Here is a 20,507-nt window from a genome sequence, read left to right on the forward strand (position 1 = left end):
ATCATGCCTCAGGTTAGGGACATCTGGATGAATTGTTGTTGGAGGTAGAAGTGACGGGTATCTTCCAGGGATCCCCAACTCTGCGTGGCTACTTCCTTCCTTTTGCCGGGATTGGGATGCCCTGTAATGGCTTTAGGAGTACAGCGCTTGAGCTGCTTTGGGCTTTGTACATTCAACCGGGAACTGAGAAGAGCTGGCAATCTGGGACGTGGTCGGGGTACATTTAGAATGCTGTGGCGCAAGAGGTCTGAATCTGTGTCCCTCACTGAATGAATTCATAGCCAAGGGCTAATTCTTCCTCATGAGATTATTTCTCTTTTCTTGCTTTAGGAGTGCTCACTTTCTAACCTCCTTTCTCTAAGGAGAGCTTCTGCTTAACTTTTTTTTTTTATATACAAAATGAACTCCCATTAACAAGTCCCTTATTCCCTACCTGTGATTGATATGTAATGGCTGAAACAGAGCATAACACTGGATAAGTGAAGTTTCCATTTGGTCCTGTGATTGGCTTCTAGTAGTCACTTCTTGGTAACCAATGCCTGTTTGCTACCTCTTCCTTCCAACTCACCATGCCCTGTTGAAGGCTCTGGGGAGACGAAGACAAATAGGACTCTCTTCCAGAAAAGCCCAGTCTCTGACTGAGGTTGGGCCTTATTCTCAAGCCCTGCACTTCAAGTGCCTTGGCAAGGAGAGAAATGGGCTCAGTGAAGGCTCTGCAGCTTAGGGTAAATTCCCAGGACTACAAGGCTTGAGAAGTTTAGCCACCGTCTCAGAAACACACTTGGGGCTGCCAGGTTTACCAATAGTAGCTTTTGATCCTCTGCTCTTTCTGGATGAAAATAAGTTGGAACTGGTAGGAAGATATTTCACACCAAGTGGTTGAAGTGTTAAATTCACCTTCTCAGCTAGGCTATATTGCAAGCTTTGGATCCCATTAAATCAGCATATCTGTCATTCCTTGATAGATAGATTAATGAATTAAAGAAAAATCCGAGGATAAAATGACTTATGAAAATTAAGTGGGTTTTCTCGTATTTGACTAATTGGGTACCAGTAAATGTGTTATACCCAGGAGACTCACCCCACATCATAAGTGGGGGAGAAAGGGAGCTGTGACTGGGCAGAGCAGCCACCACTCCCAGTTGCTTGGTTTGAAGGAGGCGTCCGAGGAAAGCAGCTTCCATGTGCCTGTGACAGCGCTTCAGGTTTTCCACACCTATCCCTTTGGCTGCATTTTGTTTACTTCCCAGATTGTTCACTGGACCCAGTCCCACCAGCGAGGGCACACCCAGCTCTGCTGCTGGCAGCCACAGAGCATCTGAGATGTGTGTGCTCTCAGACAGCTGGTTCTGTTCTGGGGGAGTTTTTATGTGGCAGATGCCAGCTGAGAGGCTCACAGCCCGGGAATGGGTGAGGGTGCGACGTCTGGCTTGGCTGAGAGGGACTGAGCTTTGGACTCAGGGAAAAGCCAGGGAATGCCCTCAGCTCTGCTGGGCAGTGGCAGGCTTGTTTCACACCCTAGAGGCTGCCACAGCTTCTGTCCCTGCAGAGTGCTGACTTAGCACACTTGGCTTTCTGCTGGGCACAGCCCAGTGCAGCCACGTGGAAGTTTACCAGGCTTGGCAGTGGTGAGGCAATCTGGAGGCAATCAAAGGGAATGGGGATTAATTGGCCAGCCTCCACAGGACAGTTATTGTGTTAACACAATTAGTTTCATTAATCCTCCCTAATCATCTGAGGTAAACAGACAGCCTTTGAAGTCAGGGCAAACGTCTTTATGAAGAAAAGAAAAGATGAAGTGATCAACTCTTTTTTCTCCGAAGCGCTTATCATGCTGAATCCTGAACAAATATTTCGAACAGCCACCACCTACTGCATTTGCATGAGAAGACCCAGAGAAAAGGTTTGGGGAGTCTCTTGGAAGTGAGCATGATGGAGGTCAGACTGGACAGCTGTGGCTAGGCTTATTCATCTCACATCCCCAGTGGGCCACTGGGCTGGATTGGATGGGTCAGGAAGTAGGAAGGGTTTTGGTTAAAAGGAGGCTACTAGGAGTAGCCTTCAGGATATCAGCCCAATTGGGATTCTAAATTGACCATTCCCTCCCTCTCTTCCTCCATTTTTTCTTCCCGCTTCCTCTTCCTTTTCTTCTGGAAATTTTCAAACAAACACAAGTAGGCTGTGTAAAATAATGACCCTATATTACCACCTGCTTCCACGGTCACCTGTGCATGCGAGGCCTCCAGTTGGGATTGGATCGTGGCCATCCCCTCCCTGCACATGGCTTTTCTCATTTGTTGTGTTTTGTGTGTGTTTATGAATAAAGAGATGCCTGCAAATTCTGATAGAGATTTCTTGTCCCTTTTTGCTTTTTTTTCCTTAGAGGCTGAATGGGCCAACAGTTGAGGCCGATATGGAGGCTTCCTGAGCCTAGGAAGGTGCAGCCAGGGCAGCAGTGGACATGGGGTACAGGGGCCGGGGAAATGGCGTTAGAACCTCGGTCCCCTCGTGGACTAGATGGGTTTGTGAGTAGGGTGACCTTTTGATTTTGATTTTTAACTGTGTGCAAGGTTGCTTACACTACAGCAGACCTGCCTTCTGCAGAGAGCGCTGATGCCACAGGCATAGGAATGAAAGCTTCCATGACAGCGTCAAGGTTATTGTTCTCTTCACCTGGCCTTGGTTCCTAGTCCTCGCTCCCTTTCTCTGTGTCTTTAGACTTTAGAGGGCACCTTGGGCAGGGAGCTCATTCGCTCACCTCTTGTTCCAGTGGTTTCCTGCAATAGGCTGGGGATGTGGGATGCCCCACTGCAGCTCCCCCTTGCTGCATTCCGGCAGGATCTGGGGGAGGGCTCCCCAGAGTGCCTTAGAGCACCAGCAGCAGACAGGTAGACTTCCTAGCAGTAGGAAATGTTTTTCTGTTAACGTCAAGCATTTTTTTCAGTTTTCTACATTTGTCCCCCTTACCACAAAGACTCCACCTTAGAAGCAAGTGCAGAGAGGCAGTTCAGTAGTGCATGAAGTCAGGGGTACAACAGGCTTAATAAAACCTACAAAGTGTGTGTGAGAGCAGAGGTGTGTATGCGTGTGTGTGGATGGTGGGAGGGGGAGGGTGTTGGTTTTTGCTAGTCCTTTGGAAGACAAAGAGAAAGCTAAATTAAAAAAAAGGTCTCTGGAGAGAGACCGTGTATTGTCTGGTGCCTGGATCGATCACTTTACCTCCCTGTGATTCTTTAGTTTACATTACCTGCAAACAAGCTTCATAAATGGTCTTAAAACAACAACAAATTTATTGACATTTTCTTATTACAAAAAATATTTAGGTAAGAAGAGTAGAAAGTTTAAAAATTATAGACCTATACAAAAGGAAAAAATCACCAATTATTATTACATTTCCCTGTAGATAACCTTTCTTATTTGCATAGTACCCATTTATTTTTTACAAAATTAATTTTATAAAATTGAATCATAGAGTACATATTCCTTTATAATCTTATTTTTCCCACTTAATGCCATAGGTGAATATCTTTCATGACATTGAATATCCTACAAGGTTATTTTTCATGGTGGCATGGTATCTAGTGGTTCAAATATGCCATGATCTATTTAAATAATTTTCTAATATTGGACAATTAGTTTCTAATTTTATACCCTTAAAATGCTATAATGATTATATTTGTATTTTTTTTTTTTTTTTTTAAAGGAAAGACAGAGAGAAGGAAGGAAGGATAGAAGGAAGGAAGGAAGGCAGAAAGAGAAACATCTTTAAACATTTTCTTGTTTTATTGTATTTTGTTTTGTTTTTGTTACATGGGCTGGGGCCGGGAATCGAACCGAGGTCCTCCGGCATAGCAGGCAAGCACTTTGCCCGCTGAGCCACCGCGGCCCGCCTATATTTGTATTTAAACCATTTTGGTCATGCATGATTTGGGATAAATTCCTAGAAGTGGAATTGCTAGGTCAAAGAATTTTAGTCATGTAATTCCAAAATGCTCTCTACCAATTTTATGCTAGTTTATCTACTACAGCAGTGATAAGTGTGTCTTTTTCTCCTGACGCCAGCACTAACATTGAAGAATAACATTTAGGACATGTATTTAGAATTTTCATTCAAGGTGATTTGGGAGCAAATGTATTTGTTTCTTTGCTTTTTCAAGACCCCATCTAAATGATATAAAAGAAAAAAGGCGGGGGAGGGGTGGTGGGTAACAATGTGTAGCAACCCAGCGAGCAGATAGAGAGGCCACCATCAAACTATTTTAATGAATTTTGGGGAGATGAAAATAGGGCAGGGTGGTGCAATGGTGGCTCAGTGGCAAAACTCTTGCCAGCCATGCCAGAGACCTGGATTCGATTCCCAGAGCCTCCCCATGCTCCCCCCAAAAAGGAAAGAAAATAGAGGGCAGGGTAGCAACTGACTGATGGAGTAAAACCGAGATGCTGAGGAAACTACAGCCCAGAATATGTGCAGAGAGTGCTGGAGTCTAGCAACGAGCTGGTTGCTCTGCAGAGACCTAAAGGTGCTCCAGGCTTAGAGAGTGTAGAGACCCCAAAGGGCAGAAATGAGATGTGCTGCTGAAAACAGGGGAATTATTCGAAGGTTGGTATGTGAAACCCTATACTTCTGAGTCACTGCAGAAAGATTTGGAGCCAGTCTCTCAATCTCAGGTAAAGAAATTGTAGAGTTCTCTTAAAAAGAAATGGTAAATGGTTTGGGGAGAACTAGCAAAGCTAGCATGAGCATTAGCTCTCTAGAGGAAACCTTTCCTCAGCAGGGGTCCACTAATATAATGAAATGCTCCTGTCCTCTATCCCTAAGGCAGATCAGGCTGGATCTCCAGAAGTATAAGAGGAAATATTGCATCCACAGAACAAACAAAAGGGATGCTATGGAAAATGAACCATAAGAAAACAGGAAGTGCTCCTGAAAACTTAACATATTATCAGAAATAAAAGCTCAGTGGAAGGGTTGTAAGATAAAGCAAATAAATCTCCTACGGTATGGATTAAAAAGATAAGAGAAATGGGAAATATATTACAATGATAAAGGACATAGGGATCAATATTATTGGTCGAATATCTGAATAATAGGAATTTAAGGTAAAGAGGGAAAATGAAAAAGAAGGCAATATTCAAAAACAAAAAAGAGTAGAAGAGTATCTCCCACCAGCTCATTCCACACAATGAATATTTTTTTCAAAAACACCTTGAGACATATCACTTTGAAATTTCAGAACAATGAAGATGAAAATAAGATCCTAAAATTCTAGAAAGTGAAAAACAAAAGTTACCTACTAAGCCCTGGTAATCAGGCTGACATCAGACTCCACTGGCAATATTTATGCCAGAAGAAAGTTCTGATAGGTAATGATATTTTGACCCAGATTTCTATACCCAGCCAAACTCTCAATCCTGCATGCGGACAGGGATGCAATGTTTTAGAAATCTGCCTTTCTAAGCACCCTTACTATTTCATTCAGAATGTGCTTTACTAGTGAAAACGTGGGAATAACCCAGAACCAGGGAGATGTGGATTCCAGCAACAGTGGCTGCACCCGGTGGAGCAGTGAAGAGAAGTCCCGGTACCGTGGCTGTGCCTGAGGCCAGAGGGCTGTCAGTCCAGATCGGGACTGTGGGGTTTCCAGAAGGGTGGGGACACTCTGAGAGAAGAGCACCCTGGGAAAACCTGAATATCCAAAAGAGCAATTGGTAGAGTGAAGGAAAAAAAGAATCCATTTGAATCTGATTATAGATGTAGTCTCCATCGAGTGGCACAAGGGTCATGTAGTTGTAGAACTGATGTAGAGACGAAACATGGAACTTAACTCTGGTTAGAGAACAATGCTGCTACCTTGGGAGTCTAACAGGAAAGACGAAAGTGATAGAAGTGGGGGAGTGAAAGGGGTGGGCCAGGGCCAGGGAGCGCTGGGAGCCTTAAAGTCTCTGGTTGCAAAGCGAAGGGTTGAGGGATATTGTCTATAATGATGGAACAAGAAATGGACATTTTAGATTGTGTTTTGCCACAGAAGAGACGGACTGACAGAAAAGGAACTGAAAATTGTGACGTATAATTATTTTGTGGAGGGGTGAAGAAGTGTGAGGTGGTCATGAACTAAATCCTTCTCTATCATAGCAACAAGGTGTGAGTGTGTGTCTAAAATGAGAAATCAGGAAATTGAGGTACAAGCATTTTGTTTAGGGACATGGCAGCGACCGCCAGAAGAACCTAAGTAGATTAAAATTGGTTCCCTCCGGGGAGTGATGGGCAAAGGACCGTTGCTTATCACCATAAGTGCATCTGTAGCATGTGAGTTTTGAAAAAACTGAGGACTTCACGATACTTAGTTTTGGCTTTATTTTTTTTAATTTATTTATTAATTTAAAAAATTAGCAACAAACAAAAACATTAACATATCATTCCGTTCTACATATATAATCAGTAATTCTCAATATCATCACATAGTTGCATATTCATCATTTCTTAGAAATTTGCATCAGCTCAGAAAAAGAAATAAAAAGACAACAGAGAGAGAAATAAAATGATAACAAAAAAAAAAAGATTATACATAACATACCTCTTACCCCTCGCTTTCATTTATCACTAGCATTTCAAACTAAATATTGGCCTTATTTTAATAAATAAACACAGAACTATGTAACCCAAAAGAAGTTTGGGTAACGTGATAGGCAAAAGAAAAGTAAAAAAGACTTTCTCTTGCTTTCATTTCCATTTCTTTGCTTATTTGAACTAGATGTTCTAAGTCGCCTGTGACTTTGAAATTTCAGGCTTCTGTGATTCTTATAAAACTGTTATTTTCCTCACAGGACATGGTTCCAATTATATGATGAAAAGCAATGGCAAATAGGGCTTGATATTCAGAAAATCACGATACGGGAGCATTTCCTCCTCAAGCACATGTTGTCCCTGAAGTCAGGCTTTCTTGCATTGTAAATGCATCACCTTGTCCGAGCCTCCACTCTCTTGCTGAGGTGGGGTTTAAGGATGGTGTCCCTTAAACTCTGCTCCGTGAGGTCAGTGAAGAAGCTTTGCTTTCATTGCCCTCGTGTCCGAGAAGCACCTCCATTATCGTGCACAGTGTGTGGGCTCCAGGAACAGCTCACGTAGTGTTCTTTCCACAGATGCCTTGAGCAGGCGCTGTCCATGGGCCAGCAGCAGACCCTGAGGCCACGGCGAGGGGCTCTAGCTCTGCAGTCCGGGAGCCCTGTGTTTCATTCCAGGCTCCTCTCCCTCAAGCTGTGACATGGGGCAATTATTAAACTTCCTAAGCCTCAGTTTTCTCATCCATGAAATGGTTAAGAATAAGGAGACTGCCTCCCTTACAGAGACCAGGCACGTCAAGTCCTCGGCAAAGGGCATTTCTTAGAGTTGTGATTATTATGATGAATTAAACAGTCACTCCTCTTGCCTTGGATTTTGCAGGGAGTCCAGAACTGAACATCTTTGTAGCTGTCATTGGTGGAGAGCTTTTGCTAGGGCGTGATATTACAGAGATAGGAAAGTTCTGGCTCCAACATAACGTTTCTGTCCTGAGCTCTGCAGCGAGCTTGCCTCTGATCCGTGCAGATGCCTCCAGTTCCACCTGGAGTCTGCACTAATTACCTGCCTTGTGCCCAGTCCTGGGCCAGGTGTGGTAGAAGCCCAGAGAAGGGAGGACCTGGCAGCTTGCATTTGGCAGGATGCCAACTGCTTGCCCAGCACAACGCCAAGTGCTTCACCTTCTCATTTAAGCGTCACAATTCTGTGACACAGACCCTGCTGATGCTCCCAACTTATCAATGAAGAAATCCAGTCAAACCACGCAGCATGTAACAGGCAGAGCTGAGATGTGAACCTAGGCAGGCTAGCTTTAGAGCTGAGTGTAAGGAACAGGCAACATAAAATAAATGCATACAGCCACAGAGACGGGCCCAAGACAAAATGCAAAAAGTGTAAATTGGTAGTGGGGACTTTTTGACTTCAGAAAACTGGTTTCCGGGGGTTGAGTGGTGGTGGTGTGGGGCTGCATTTCCTGCTTTTTGCGCTCAGCGTCTCCTTGTAGGATACACATTATACTGCTGTTTCCCTCAAGGAAAATTAAAAAAAAAAACGATAGTGTGCAGGGGCAATGTTTTGTAAACCATCACACACCTTTGATATTAGGCCTTCGGATGTTTTCTCAGCTCAGGAAACCATTTTTGTGTACTAGAAGTATTTGTGTTTAGCCCCCTTGTCACCACGAGGGAGCTAGCTCTCGAAGCCCATTTCTGAGCCTGTTGAGAAGAGGAAGCAGGTACTATCTTGAGTTTACTCCCTTTGTGGCGCGTTGAGATATAGGGTCTGTATCTTACGAATTTGCTTCAGCCAATGGGAGCCTCACAAGGAGGTGATGGCTGCCACTCTGGTGGTTCCTCTGACCCGTCCAGGAGTGCTGAAAAAGCAAAGTTTCAGCCGGTTTTGTGGGGCATTTGTTTAAGGTGGGTCCAGTACCCATAGCAAGCTGCACGGTAGGGGATTAGAGGTTAGAAATAGCCTGTGAATTAAAAGGGACATTTTGGGGGGAGGGGAACCCTTTGTTTTTTAAAAAAGGTAATTGCTTTAGATTTTGCAGCAAGGAAGCTCAAGAACACAGTTTTTAAGAAAGCAAATGGTTTAAAAGGATAGAGAGAAGAGCAAGCTCTCCTTCTTGATCACTGGTCCTCCAATCCTGCAGTTTCTATTCCTTGAGTCAACCCGTTTCCTGGTTCTTAAGGCTTCTAGAGATCATCTGTGCACACATACCCACGTTCTCACCCATTTTAAACACACAGTAGCATGATAAGCAAATTGTACCTTGCATTTGCCCCCGACTTAATGTGTCCTGGAGATAACTCCTCATCATTCAGTGCCGTTGGGTTGCTCTCATTCAGTTTTAGGTGTTGCATAGGGAGCCACCACAAGAATGTATCATAGTTAAGCGCTCCCCTCTTCATGGATATTTAGGTCATTAAAAGACCTTTTAGGGGTGGGCTATGGTGGCTCAGCTGGCAGGAATGCTTGCCTGCCCTGCCAGAGGACCCGGGTTCGATTCCCGGTGCCTGCCCATGTTAAAAAAAAAAAAAAAAAAAAAAGACCTTTTAGGGCATTTGGGCTAATTATCTTGTTTTACATATGAGGGTATTGAGACCTACAAACATAGACACTTTTAAATATTTGAATAGGCCTGAAACCTACATTTTGGGTATGCTTTTCTTACTATTATCGTATTTTGATCTCAAAAGACAGAAGAAGGCGGCTCAGCTGTGTTCCTGTGAGTGTGTTTTTACACACGTGGGTGTATGTGTGAATCTGTGTGCCTACACAGGTAGGTGTACATTATGTTGTGTGACAGTGTGCTCTTGAAAAACTCTGAATGAATGCTTTTATTTTTAAAAAAGTGGAATATGAAATTTAAATGCTCTGAAAGTAGGAGGATAGTTTGTTATTTAAAGAAAACTTGTGGAGGAATCTTTATGTGAAAAGAAGACTTCTTTTTTCTTTTTTAAAACTACTTTGTTGAGCTACCATTTACATATAATAAAGGACACCCATTTGAAGTGTGTAGCTTGATGCATTTTGATAAATGTATGCATTTGTGTAGATGACACCACTAGACAACACCACAATCAAGATACAGAAAACGTACATCATTCCACAAAAGTTCCCTTGGGCCCCTCTACAGTCAGTCCCCACCTCCACCCCAAGTCGAACACGGGTATGCTGGTTGTCACTATAGAGTAGCTTTGCCTTTTCTAAAATATCATATAAATGCAATTATACAATATATACTCTTTCGTCTTTGGCTTCTACCACATAGCATGCATGTCGTTGCTTTTATCACCAGTTCATTCCTTTTCATTGAGGAATAAATTCTATTATATGGCTGCAGCATGGTTTATTATTTCGCCTGTTTTTGGACATTTGGGTTGTTTCCAGTTTTTGCCTCTTATGAAAATAGCTGCGTGAACACTTGTGTACAGGTTGATGGTTTCTTTCATAAAATCAGTCATTTCTGTAATTCAGTTGTGCAGATCCACTTTTATGTACAGAAGGAGCTTTAAAGTAAGGTCATTCATTCACTGAGCCAACATGTGCTGGAGATAATGGAGGAGATGTCAGACAGGGTCCCGTACCTCTAAAATCCATGTAACGTCTGCACAACAATCTTTCCCTGGCCTTATTTTAAGAAAGTGAGTGCTGTTATAGGCCTGTTAACAAGGTGGAGATTTTCAAACAGTTGATTACATATGCATTCTCTGCTTTTCAGCTAGATTGTGAACGCTACCCGTAGGGTTAGTAGCAAACTCCTCTCCAAATGATAAGCTGCTAACTTCAAAACCAGTACCTAACAGCTGTTCGGGAATTAGTTAGTGCCTCAACATTTTGTGCTTTCCAGAAACAGAACCTAGGAGGGCACCTGCTATGTCAGTACCACCCCTTGCTCTCTCTGATTTATCTCTTCTTTCCTGGGTGCCTTTGGAGACACCCATAGTGTATCCATGCTGCATCCTGGGGCAAATGGCCTGTGATAAAGAGGGCATGGGAATCGGGCAGTGGGTCCTCTGCTGTGGGAAAGAACCCCTGAGTTTTCCACCTAGATGATTTCCCTTCCACTCCTCTCTTCTAGGCTCCCCCACCTTCATCCATAAAAGGAAACCAAGCGTCAAGTATCCAGGACTTAATTGGTGGAACACTTGCACTTCAAGCCTCTCTCTCTCTTCTTCTCATCCTTTCTGGACTTGTGACCCCTACCCTACCTTTTGCTTCTCCCCAAGCCCTAGCACCTGACAACAGATGGAAATGGAAGTGAATTCACAGTGGGCATAAGTGACCTTTCCAGACTGTTCTATGGAAAGGTCAGATTAGCAGGATCAGATGAACACTGAGCCTATGGTTAGGGTGAAGATTGACCTTGACTTTCTGACCTTCCTTCCCTCAATCATGACCACCTCTAAAACAAATGCATGCAGACACCTGAATCATTGAGAGTGACACAAAGGAGCAAAGCACGAGCAGATTGTACAGCAACTCATCATTGATGCATTGCTTCTAATTGTGCTTCCCAATCATCAGAGTTGCCACTAGACAGATGAGGTGTCGTGGAAGGAACATTGGACTACAAGTTGAGGATGTGAGTTTTGACTCTGCCACTTACCCTGGGGTGAATGCACAGAGACTGCCAAGTGAATGATGCCCACTGGAGTTGTACAGTGTCGTGTACTTTTACTAGCACATGTGATATATTGTGAACTTACCCTCCTTAACCTCAATTTTCTCATACATAAACAAGATTCATAATACTTGGTACCTCATTGGTTAATTGTGAAGAATAAATGAAATAATGTGGGTGAAGGGCTTGGGAATGGTTAGGCACTACCCCCAAAAAAAGTTCTTTTGTATCTTTTTAGTTTTCAAAGATTGCTTGTTCATAGGCTTCTGTGACTTACAGTCTTTCCCCATTGCTGTACTCCTATCTCAGAGCTCAGGCTTCTACCCAGACCTTCCCCAAGAGCTCTGTGGAGAGCCTGAGGTGTTTGAGATATGGCTCTACCTTAAAATGATCTGCCTGGGGAAGGAAGGAAGTTATACCTGCAAAGGAGCCCGCACAGGTGAGAGCCTGGAGGGTAGAGGAAGGAGAACTCGCTTTGGGTAGCAGTCACACACATCAGACTTGTGAGCTCCATCAGGGACCTTTCTTTTGTGCTCTCTGGGCATGCCTAAAGTTCTCTGAGCTCCAGTATTTTCATCTGACAAGGAGGGAATATTCCTGGCCTCCCAGGAGATTAAATAAGCCTATGTGGGCGAAGACTCAATATGATGTCTAAGGCATAGGAGAAGCTCAGAAGATGTACGATCACTTCCCCTTCCCCTGCTCTCATGAGCACTGGATGATCCTCTTTTGCCAGTGGGGTATCTGTTCTTCTCCTTGGGTATCCCCCAAGCTGGGGGCGGTCCCCTTATCTTAGGATACGTAGTTCTTTACTTCATATCCACACACCATAGAGCCATGAGGTGTCCTGCAGTGACAGAATAACATCAACTGTAGACATGAGAATCCCTGTTTTAGTTGGGGGAATCTTGATTTGGTGGGAAGAACTTTGGACTAAGAAAGAAGAGTTGACTTTTTAATAATATCATCACCAATATTTCATGCCAGACAGCATGTTTGGCATTATGGATTATCTCCTTTAACCTCACAACCTTTGGGCAAAGGACATATTTGCCTTTGGGCAAAGAGCATGTTATGTTCATTCCATTTCCCTGACCATGCAGTCTGAGGCTTTGATAAGGTAGTTGTTTGCTTCAAAAGTCACTTAGCCGGGAAATAAAAGCTGAAAGCAACTCAGGTCTGTTTGACCCAGAGGCTTCACTCTCAACCACGTCCTGAGTATCTCCTGAGTGGTAGGAGCTTTACGTGTTTGTCTCATGTAATTTTCAAAACAATCCACTTTGCAGATGAAGTAACTGAGGCTGAGGCTCAGAGAGTTAAATTGTTCCTCAAGGTCACTCAGCCAGTAAATGACAAACCTGGGATTCAGCCTGGCTGGACCCCCACTGTTCTATTGCTGCCTCGCTTCTGGTCCCAGCTGGTGGGGAAGCCAAAGGCACTCTAGCGGGGAATCACAGTCATAGAAAACAGACCTAGTAGCTGGGAAGCTGTACCAAGTGAAGGTATGAGCCTCAATGAGATTTGATAAATTGGGTTACATCTGGGACACTTAGGAGGAGGAGCCTGGAGCGTAGGAGGAGAGGTTCCGAACCAGCCCTGGGAATGGATGGGAGCTGGTAGGAGGCCTGCTTTTACATAGTGCCAGCTGCCTGCTGGAGGCGGCGACTGAGTGTACAGGGCCAGGCACCTGCATTGGCTTCATTATCCGAGTCATGGAGCAGAATTTGTGATTAAACAGATTTGGACCTGAAGTTGCCCCACACTCCTCACCATCACCTCTGCGGTGAAATAACATGGAGGTGGCGCCACGCTGGATGGGTTCTCAGAGCCTCCTCACTTGGCTGGCTGGAGCTGGGCCAGAGCTCTGTGGCCGTCTGCGCACTCTGTAAAGCTCTTTGTTGCTTTTGGCATGTTTAATAGCTTAATTTCTATTTCTCAGTTTGGAAATGCAGTTCACCAGCATCGAGGCAGCGGTGGGTGCTAAAATGGTTTCTGATTGCTATCTTGAATGTTAATATCCTAATTCATTTTATCATCAGTGACCTGTCCTCCCTGCCATGAGTTCTCACTCCCCTTCTGCAAAGATAGGCATGTTGCCTGCCTCCCGACAGGCCTTGCAGGCCAGCTCATTCCTTTGCTTTCTTGCTCCCTGCTTTTCACAGATAGCATTGCATTTTGCCAATGAAGTCCACAGTCATGGGAAATCTTTGACTTAGAGGATGTGAGAAAGTGTTCATTTGCTGGTGGGGTTTAATAGGGATGATCTAATCTCTAAAAGACATCCATTATTTAAATTCCATGCTTTGGGACAAGAGGGCCCCTGATATTTTTGAACTTTGGCAGGGACAGATTTCTGGTTTGGCCCTGTTTGGTAAAGTGTATTGTTGGTTTTCCTGTTTGTAATTCAGTGCAGGGTCCGTATTATACTTTGGCAGGGGTCAGTACTAGTGGCGAGGGTTCAGAAGAGCATATTCTTTATTGGGAAACAGTCATGGACTCTTGGGGGCAGAAGGAACCACAAGAGTCATCAAGTGGAATCACCACTTGGCTATCTGGTTCCTATCAGGATCCCAAACTCCAGTAATCATAAAAGAGGCTCTGAGGCCTGCTCAGAGGTGCAGTTCCTGCGGGGTACCTGAGGGCCACTGCAGGCTGCTAGCTTCAGTCTTCCCTCCTGTCCTGACAGAGGCCTGAAGTAGCATCTATGGCCACCCAGTAAGGCATTGAAGACCCCTGTTGTGCAAACGAAATTCTGAAGGAAGCCTTAAGTACTTCTCAACCTCTCAGGGCTGAGTATGGAAATACAGTAGGGCTCATGAATGGCCCTGGGAACCTGGACGTGTGAAGAGTGAGGTGTTAGAGGGAAGGGACCTGGAGAGCATCAGGTTGAGTTTCTTTGCCTCTGAGGTATAAGTTGCTGTCCCCTCATCTCATGTCATTTTAGTACAGATCAGACACCTGCCTTCCTTTCCTGGGATAGGGGCTTGGGATGTTAACTGACCCCAGACTCAGCTCTGGGAGGTCAGAGGATGGAACCTTCTCCCACCTCCACTCATGCGGGTGTTGACTGAGTAGCAATAAACTAAGCAGTAAGGATGCAAATATGGTTACTGAACTCTTGGGCTAGAAGAGAAGATAAATATATGTATGATGGATTACAATTTAATGATGTAGATATTTATGGTGTACTGTGGGAATACAGATGAGGGGGTATCTAATTCTGATTGGGCATATCTGGAAAAGCCTCAGAAAGGAGATAACAATTGACTTCAACCTTGAAGGAAGAGGAGGTGTTCCACAGGCTGACCTTTCCTAAGTGTTACTTACTAATTGGGTGTCTACTCTTTGCTGGGGATCTGGAATGAAAAAAAAGGAGGGAATAGTTGTTCCTGCCCTCAAGGAATTCACAGCTTGTTGGGGAGACAAACCTGGCACTTAAGAGTCAATTAAAGTTCTGAGTCGACAGATGGGATTGTGGAGGCGGCATGGGCTGCCCGGGGTACTTCATGATCCAGGATTTCCTGAGTTACTACTGTCTCTCATGGAGAACAGTTTCTGTAGGGATAGTTCAGACCTTGCAAAGATGTCTTATCTAGAAGAGGACCTGCCTCTCTGACTTCTCTCCTGTCAGATGATTTTATCAGCCTGATTTTCAGTGGTAGAATAGTTAGCTGGATTTGGGCATGGGAAGATGTCTTAATTTCCCAGCTGCTATAACAGATATCAGACAATGGGTTGATTTAACAACAGGAATTTGTTGGCTCATGGTTTCAGAGTTTGGAAGTCTTGTTTCCTCCCTCGGTTGGCAGCGCTCTGCCTGGCCAGCAGGTCTTGGGTTCCTTGGCTTTCCTGTCACATGCTATTATCCTCTCCTTTCTCTTCTGGGTTCCATGGACTTCTGCTTTCCACTCCTCCCCATGGCTTTCTTGTTTATAAACTCAGGATTAAGACTTATCCTGAGTCACTTGGCCACCCCTGAACTGAAACTAACATCTTCAAAAGGTCCATTTTACAATGGGTTCATACCAACAGGAATGCGGTTATGGTTAAGAACATGTTTTTGATTTTTTCCCTGGGGCACATAATTCATCCTACCACAGGAGGGGAAAGTTAGAGGATAGCGAGCAGTGTTGGTGGTTAGGGACTCACCTGTATTGACTCTCTCTTTCCAACCCTGGTGGAATCTGAGGTTTACAAAACGAACGCGGAGCCAACCTACAACCTGTACATGGGGACCCTCAGTGCTGTACAAGCACCGCACACATTCCAAGCCTTTGCTCATGCTGGGTCTTCCACCTTGAGTGCGTTCCCTTTCTTGCCTCCATGAAGCCTTCCCAGATGGCTCTTCTACACTGATTTCAGTCTTGTCCAGTACCTTCTCAGTCATCCTCTGGAGTCACCATTAAGCCAGGTTTGGTGGTGTTCTCTATTTTTTAACTCCCCAAGGAAACTGTAAACACCTTGAGGGCAGAGATAGTGTTTAATGTATCTCTTGTTCCCCCTGTGAGACAGTTTGCATAGTATTAAGAACGTGAATTTCTTTGGACAGTCTTGGCACTGAATTTTAACCTGTAACTTTGAGCAGTTTCCTTATCTGTTTTTCAGCCTGGGTATTACTAACATTTTGGGCTGGACAATTCTTTATTGTGAGGGGCTGTCCTGGGACCATAGGATGTTTAGCAGCATCCCTAACATTTACCTACTCAGTGCCAGTAGCAACCTCCACCCCCCAGCTGTGACTATAAAAAATGTCTCCAAACACTGCCAAAAGTCCTTTGGGGAGCAGAATCACTCCCAGTTGGGAACCACTGGGCTCATGCTACCTCTTAGGTATGCCTAAGAACTTCTAGCACAGCATTGGCACAAAGTAGGCATTTATAAATGCCGGCTTTCTTCCTAATTCACCTAGCACTTGACACATTGTAGGTTGATGAATTGAATAGAGCTGTGGCTAGGTTTTAGCAGTTTGGGGTGGAAATGTCTTGGAAATCTCGGGCTGCCCACACAACACACTAACAGAGTCCCTGTCATTTTCTCCATTGCAGATTGATCTGGAGCCAGAAGGAAGAGTGTATGTGATCATCGATCTCTCGGGGTCATCAGGTGAAGGTAGGAGAGTGACCTCTCGTCCTTGCTCTCTGATGTTGACCTTTTGTGTTATGGGACTCTTCTCCTCCCTCCTTGATGGGAGCATATTACAGGGACATTTAATTAATTGGCACAGTTGAAAGGAAAAGGTTATTTTGAAAATGCTCACGCCTGTGTACCAAAAGGGACTAGCCATCTGTTAGCTCTGGTGGAGCAGAGGGAAGAAGTGAGGCCAATAAAACAAGCACTTCTTGCATGCTGGTGTGCAAAGCAGGCATTGTGAAGTGGCGGCATCTCTGCAGAGGCCGTGTGGGCTGCATGTGCATATATTGGGAAGGAAGTAAAACCGGTTGGTCTAACGTATTCTGAAAAGAAACAAATAAGGTGTCATTTCATGATTTTATTCCTTTAGAGCTTTTATAGAAGTGCTACTTCTTTCACCAGTATTTTACCCAGACAAAAACCCTGTTTTAAGGAGAAATAATGGGGAGAGGGATCAGCTGCTCCCCAGTGACTGATTAGACAGGGAGAGTTTTTCTCTGATAATTGGATTTTCCTTCTTTCTTCCTCTTACACTCTCTTCTTTTAACCATTTCTTTGCTCTCTTAACACCTCTTAAGGGCTTGCACGGTGGTGAATACTGAGCAGTCAGGATAGAAGGGAAGGCCAGAAAATAAATCTTTGTGCAAGCTGGAACAAGTTGATGGTGGCAGACTTGGATTTTAGGGAAGTTTGGAAGTTATTACTGAAATTTAGTTATTAGGATCATCTTTCTTTTCCTCCTCCTATGTCTGTGGGTAGAAGGACAGAAGTGTTGGCTTTCAATAGCAGAGAGTTCAGAAGACCACAGCTGATTCCTCTTACAGTGAGGACAAACTGGGTTTGGGGCCTATGTCCCAAGGGGAAGATGGGCACAGGGCTCTCTCAGCTCTCCTGACTGGAAGACTTGGGCCTTTCTCACCATGTACCCAGAATATTAGGGGCTACAGGCACAACCCCACAACCCCACATGGTTTCCCCCATTTAAGGGAGGAAGCTCTCTAGTGATGGGTTGAATGGTGGAAGGAGAAACTATGTGAGCATATTCAAAGATCTGGTCAAAGGATGCCAATTGAAGGTGGTGTCTGATGATTTTTGTTTGGTTAATTCATCACCCAGTTTTAATAGGTATTCAAAGTAATTAAAATGATTGTGTTTCTGTGGGCATGGGGATCATAATGAAAATCAATCCTCTCTTCATAGACCTCAATTACCTAGAATAAGTCTCAGCCTTTTAGCACCCTTCCAAAAATTGGTCTTTTACATTTTTTTTTTGTTCTTTAATCAATTACCCTTTGGCTTTTCCAAACTTCTTTCTGTGGTATCAGCTCTGAACAGCCTGTTCAGAATCTGTTGTAGAAGATTTGAGGATTTAACAATCTTTAAGACCCACATAAGGGCCTACAGGGTAATAAGAGGAGCAGAAGTGTTCTTCTGTAGAATGTTATTTCTAACATTCTACAATGTTAGAAATAAAGCTACTAGTAAGGTGAGGCTCTGCAGTTTCTTTTAACATGGCATCTGATCCCAAATTCCCCAGGCTTTTGTTATAATGGCCTTCTGACTGTAGACACTAGCGAAACTTTGATGAGTGAAATCAACCCTCTTTTTTCCTTACATAATCTGTGTGCAATAGGATAATCAATTAAGTGTGTCTTTCTTGGGTCAGGACACTGGGCAACAAAATGAGGCTTGAATTATTTTTTTCTTTGTAAAGATGAACAACTTAAAAAATTATAGGAGACATCCTTTATTTTTACATTAGAGGGGAAGGAGATGGACAAATGAATGCATAAATAAATCAGAAGTGATTGACTTTTTTCTTCTTGCTTCTACAGCTTATTGCATGTGAATGGCCAAAGCAATTTTCACTGGGCTAAATTCTTAGTCAATTTTTTTTTCTATCTTTTTCATCTAAAGAAAACAGTATTTACTTCAAAAATGCTGACACATGCCAGAATCTCTAAAGTGCTAGCATGTGTGACTCTGAAGGAAAGAATAAACTTTTCTGCTCTTTTTTCTTGCTGTTCCTGCACTTCAGATCCTTCTTTGAGTGGTGGGAAGGACTTTCTGTAATCCCCTCTGAGAAGCTGAGCTTGTTGTGTTCTATTTGCGTTCTATGCATCTGCTCTCCTGGTACTCTTGCTGGGACTGTGAAGACCCCTGGTCTGGCAGAGGTTTTGCTTTTGGAAGGGTGGGGAGGGTGAGGAGAGAAGCTGGAGAACGAGTCCCAGCCATACGTTTGTTAACTAGCCCACGTGAGAAGAGTCCAGTGTGAGACTTGGTAGGCACAGAGGTCCTGTTGGATTTATGGGCTGTGGACATTCACAGATCCTTCTGTTAAGACCCTTTCTTTAGTGAAAATACCCAACTCTGCACTCTGAAAAAGTACGAAAAGAGAATTGAAATGAGACAAAATTGAAGTTTTTACCACTCTAATATTCTGCCATCTTGCATCCTTTCAGCTCCCCTACCTATCTCAAATGCTCCCAGTCCCCATCAATAACAAAAAAACATATTCAAAGAGATTGCACAAACTTTACAGAATATGAAAATATCAAAGAGTTCAGAGGCAGGTGTGGTTCTAAGACTTTGTGAATGACACCCCTTCCTTCTAGGCTGCACCAAAATATTCTTTTTCTTGCTAATGCACTGTAGAAAGCCTGGATGTTTACGTCTACTGGAGCTTGAGCTAATGTGATTTCTAACTGTTTAATAGAATTCCACTGCATGCGTGTCCTGTGCAGTTCACCGTAATGGGATTTGACCAGTATGGGCTTTAGTTAAGCCAGGCAACCCAACCCCAAATGTAAGGGGTCAGGCTGGGTGACAGTTAAGGTCATTTCTGGTCATGCAGTTTTATCTCTTGGCATAATTTAAATAGACATCTGCCAGAGCTCAAGTCTGGCCTGGCTAATATCTACAGCAAGTAGATGGCGTTGGAGGAAAGGGACTCATATGCAGTGGGTGCAGTGGTAGAGAGCAAACCTATTCAGGAGGCAGGTGCATGTCTCGTGCATCTCAGGTGCTTCATAGTTTTTGGCTTTTATCTGACATAATGATGACATGATCCCTGGTAAGTGTGCTCTAGGGACTCACCATGTACTTAAATCAGAGGACAGTTAGCTTAAGAAACAGAAGTGTGAAGAGAATGTAACTCTAGAATGTTCAAAGTATTGCTTCCTGCTGTGCACATCAGCATTTCTCCCTTTGTTGTGAAGTAATTCATACATTATACTTTTTCTCTATAATGCTATGGCAAAGGACCATTATTTGCTGGCTGCTAGATAAGGGATGGTCAGGGCCTGACCTGAGGATTTCTAGTCTCTTTTTCTCTTCCTTCCACCTAAATGTAAGCTCACCTGAGAATGTCCTTCAGAGTCTAAACCAATAGAAATAACAAGAAATAGGCCTCACATATCACCAAATTGCAATTGAAATATGAAAAATACAAAATCACTTGAATGGTTTTTACAACACATGCATCACAAATAATACAGTGAGATCAATTTTGGGGTGACGTGTACAGTAGAAGCAGAAGAGGCGGGGGGAGCAGGATGCCCTCTCCCTGCTTTCTGCAGCCACCTGCCCCCCCACTAGGGACAGCATCCAGCTCCTCCTGGCACTGGCAGCTGATAGAATGGGAAGGACAGAGCCTGAGGAGTCCATCAGACCTGGATTTAAATCCTGCCTCTAGTGCTTACTAACTTAGAGCATCAGATCGCTCACCCATTAAATGAGGATAAGAGTGTTAGGATACAGGGTTACTATAAGAACAGCACCTTGGTACAATGCCCTGGCGTATAGGAGATGCTCAGGGAATATTCTAAGGTGCTAGAGACCTTAGATGTCTCCAGGGCAGAAAGGTATAGCTCTACCCAGTACCTAGGAAAAAGCAGCAGGCAGGTTATCCAGGGAAGCAGGTTTCTGACTGTGGGGTGAGGCATTTTAAAAGGGCCAGGAGCAGGGCAAACTAACAAAGAGGCAATTTAGAGAAAATAATATATCAGGGACTAGGAGACTGCTTTCTGCAGAGTTCAGACCCTGCCATAGTTTTGCCCCATTCTTTTTCTCTCTCCCTCCTTCATAACTTCCCCCAAAAGAAATAATTCCCAGAGGGAGCATTCTGTAACATCCCTTTGTCACTGGTTTGGTTCCTTTGGTTCTTAATGTCAAAAAATCCTCCTTGTCCAT

At 43.9% G+C, this 20,507-nt stretch overlaps 1 protein-coding gene across 2 annotated transcripts in view; it reads left to right on the forward strand.

Moving 5' to 3' along the window:
• PRKCE (protein kinase C epsilon) overlaps positions 1 to 20,507 on the forward strand; it is a 549,400-nt gene that overhangs the window by 185,947 nt on the left and 342,946 nt on the right. For both annotated transcript variants that reach the window (XR_013164248.1, XM_077134147.1), the window contains exon 2: positions 16,232 to 16,295. Coding sequence is in view for 1 of the 2 variants with exons in the window: in XM_077134147.1 (XP_076990262.1) it covers positions 16,232 to 16,295 (64 nt within the window). In the remaining variant the exon portion in view is untranslated. The remainder of the gene's footprint in view (positions 1 to 16,231; positions 16,296 to 20,507) is intronic.

The sequence above is a fragment of the Tamandua tetradactyla genome, chromosome 17 (assembly GCF_023851605.1).
Source record: "Tamandua tetradactyla isolate mTamTet1 chromosome 17, mTamTet1.pri, whole genome shotgun sequence".
Lineage (NCBI taxonomy): Eukaryota > Metazoa > Chordata > Mammalia > Pilosa > Myrmecophagidae > Tamandua > Tamandua tetradactyla.